This window comes from Hipposideros armiger, unplaced genomic scaffold (genome assembly GCF_001890085.2).
Source record: "Hipposideros armiger isolate ML-2016 unplaced genomic scaffold, ASM189008v1 scaffold_160, whole genome shotgun sequence".
Lineage (NCBI taxonomy): Eukaryota > Metazoa > Chordata > Mammalia > Chiroptera > Hipposideridae > Hipposideros > Hipposideros armiger.
Window position 1 is genome coordinate 3389128 of NW_017731510.1, and position 2526 is coordinate 3391653.

Genomic DNA, 2526 nt, shown 5'->3' on the forward strand with positions numbered 1-2526 from the left:
AAGAACAAAACGATAGCAACTTGTCTGTTCCCCTTGCCCCAATTCCCCAGCACTGTTCCCATCCCCCAATTCCCCAATAAAAATCTTAAAAAAAAACAGGAATCCTAGAATCCACAGAGATTTTAAATGAAAAAAAAAAAAAGTCTGATGAGGAACAGGGATATTTAGAATCTCAAAATACCTCCACAAAAAACCTTTATGAATTATGAATGGGGAAACGCATAGCTTACAGTGGAGAATTCTGGAGACATCCCCTTAATCAAGTGTTCAGAGATGAACAGCATCAGTAATAGAATGTAAAGAAAACAGTTAACACAACGAGGCTCACACAATCCTTAGAAAGGCCAGCTTGGCTTGCAAGGATGGTCCACGGGTGACTACTGGGAACTCGGATTTGGAGAGCAGAGAAGGGTGTCTCAATGTGTCCAACTGTGTGAACAAACAGTATGGTTTATGCGAACACCTCCTTTCCTCTGCGAGTCAGGGAGTTTGGTGCATGCCCAGAAAAGCGGGGGCCTACGTGACCAGCACCCGGTAAAAACCTTGGGCACTGACCCTCTAATGAGCTTTCCTGGCAGACCACATTTCTCTCCCATGTTATCATATTCGATGCTGGAGGAATGAAGTGTGTCTTGTGCGATTCCACTGGGCCAGTGCTCCTGAAAGCTGCCTGGTGTTCCTTTTGCTGACTGTGCCTTTTCCCCTTCCCCAGTAGTGAATCTTAGCTGTGCACATAACTACCCAGCTGAGTCCTGCAAGGCCTTCTAGCCAATCACCAAACCCGGCAGCAGTATCAGGGAACCCCGACATGAGACAAACCACAACCATGTGCCACTTAAGAGGCTACAATAAGATCACAGCATCGTTTCTGTGAGATCCCCGTCCAAAATATATAACCTGAATCTAATATGAGAAAACATGAGATGAAACCAAAGAGGGGCATTCTACAAAATAACAAATGTAATTTTGAAAGTGTCAAGATTATTAAAGTCAAGAAAAGACTGAGGAACGGTTCCAAATGTAAAAGACTAAGTGTAACGTGTGATTCTGGAATGGATCCTCTTTTCTATAAGGGACATCTGGTGATACTAAAGTCAGGCCTGGGATAACAGAAACATGTCATTGTTACTCTCCTGAATGGGATGGACATGGCACGTAGGAAAACTCCCCTGTTAGTAGGAAATAGCTACTAAAGTGTCTAGGATCATGGGACATCATACCAGGACTGTACTTTCAAATGGTTTAGGGTAAAAATCATTCTTGGTACTGTTCCTGCAACTTTTCTCTGAGACCAAGATTGTTTCAAGATACAAAGTAAAATAACAAAGATAATGACGATGATGACTGCATTCCTTGGTACCAAACTTGCGTCTTTATAACGGTATAAGAGAAAGTACAAAATCCTATGTAGGAACTGAAGAAACTAGGGCAAGGCTGAGAAAAGTCCCTTTTCCCTCACCAAGGAAAAAGTTTACATAATCAAGAAAGCTTCAAAGCCAAATATTTTAACTGTACTGGTTTATGATTATTACACAATCACTAAACGCAGAAAATTACCTGAGGGTACAGAATTGAATATAGTTTATCTAGTAATTACTCAATGAGTCTTGGCTGTCAGTGATAAAATTAAGAATTTTTACTCAGTGTAAATTTTCACAGCTCACTTTCAGCTAGAAAAGACCATCTACAACATCCATTGCAAACGAATCACTAAAAAATTCCAAAAACACTAAATTACCGTTTGTGTGCTTCCTGTTTGCTGCGACATTCTTCACAGTAGTATTTGTATTCACTGCACAGAGTTTCTGTGTTGCTAAAACCCCTGTGTAAAATTCAAAATAAATTTATTTTGTCCACACCAGAAAATCATGTCCTCATTTAGAAATATTCTAAACCAAAGATTTTCATTAAATTTCACAATAAATAACTCTACATTTACCTTAAGCAGTGAGTAATTGATGTGTTTTGTTCCACGTCAACAGAAAGGTCTAAAAAATCTTCATCTTTGCTGCTTATCTGTAAAAATAGGGAATAACTTTTGAAATCTTCAAATATCAGTAAACCACTGTTCAAAAATGATAAAACTAAATACATTCTAATATTAGTACTAAGTGTATGCAGAATTCTTTTTCCCCAAGTTCAAAAGAAAATGACTTGATCTGGATTATTCAAAAGAACACTGAATAAGTAACTCTCATAACACATACAGGCAAAACCCCAAGTCCACCTGTGGCAGATTGTCTTACTGGCAAAAGCCAGTATAGTGTGACATTCCATTACTTTCCAAAATCTTGGTGTTATTGTAAAGCATGAAACAAATGGTACCACATAAACCAATTCTTAAAAAACATAGGCCAAGATCAAATGAGAATGCTTGGCAAAGAACATGACACCTGTATTGTTTTATCATTTAAGAAAATAATTTAGACCAAAATGCCAAATTACAACCTTCATTTATGACCTTTTATTTCTCAAGAAAGTCTAATATGGGGCCGGCTGAGTGGCACATTGGTTAAGAGTTGGCTT

The 2526-nt window shown here is 38.4% G+C and overlaps 1 protein-coding gene across 1 annotated transcript in view; it reads right to left on the reverse strand.

Moving 5' to 3' along the window:
- LOC109387519 (ubiquitin carboxyl-terminal hydrolase 12) overlaps positions 1-2109 on the reverse strand; it is an 18525-nt gene extending 16416 nt beyond the window's left edge. Inside the window, exons 1-2 of the mRNA XM_019651482.1 lie at positions 1940-2109; positions 1739-1822 (exon numbers count right to left, since the gene is read on the reverse strand). Coding sequence (XP_019507027.1) covers positions 1739-1822; positions 1940-2094 — 239 coding nt within the window. The 5' untranslated portion in view covers positions 2095-2109. The remainder of the gene's footprint in view (positions 1-1738; positions 1823-1939) is intronic.
- Between the last annotated feature and the right edge of the window lie 417 nt (positions 2110-2526).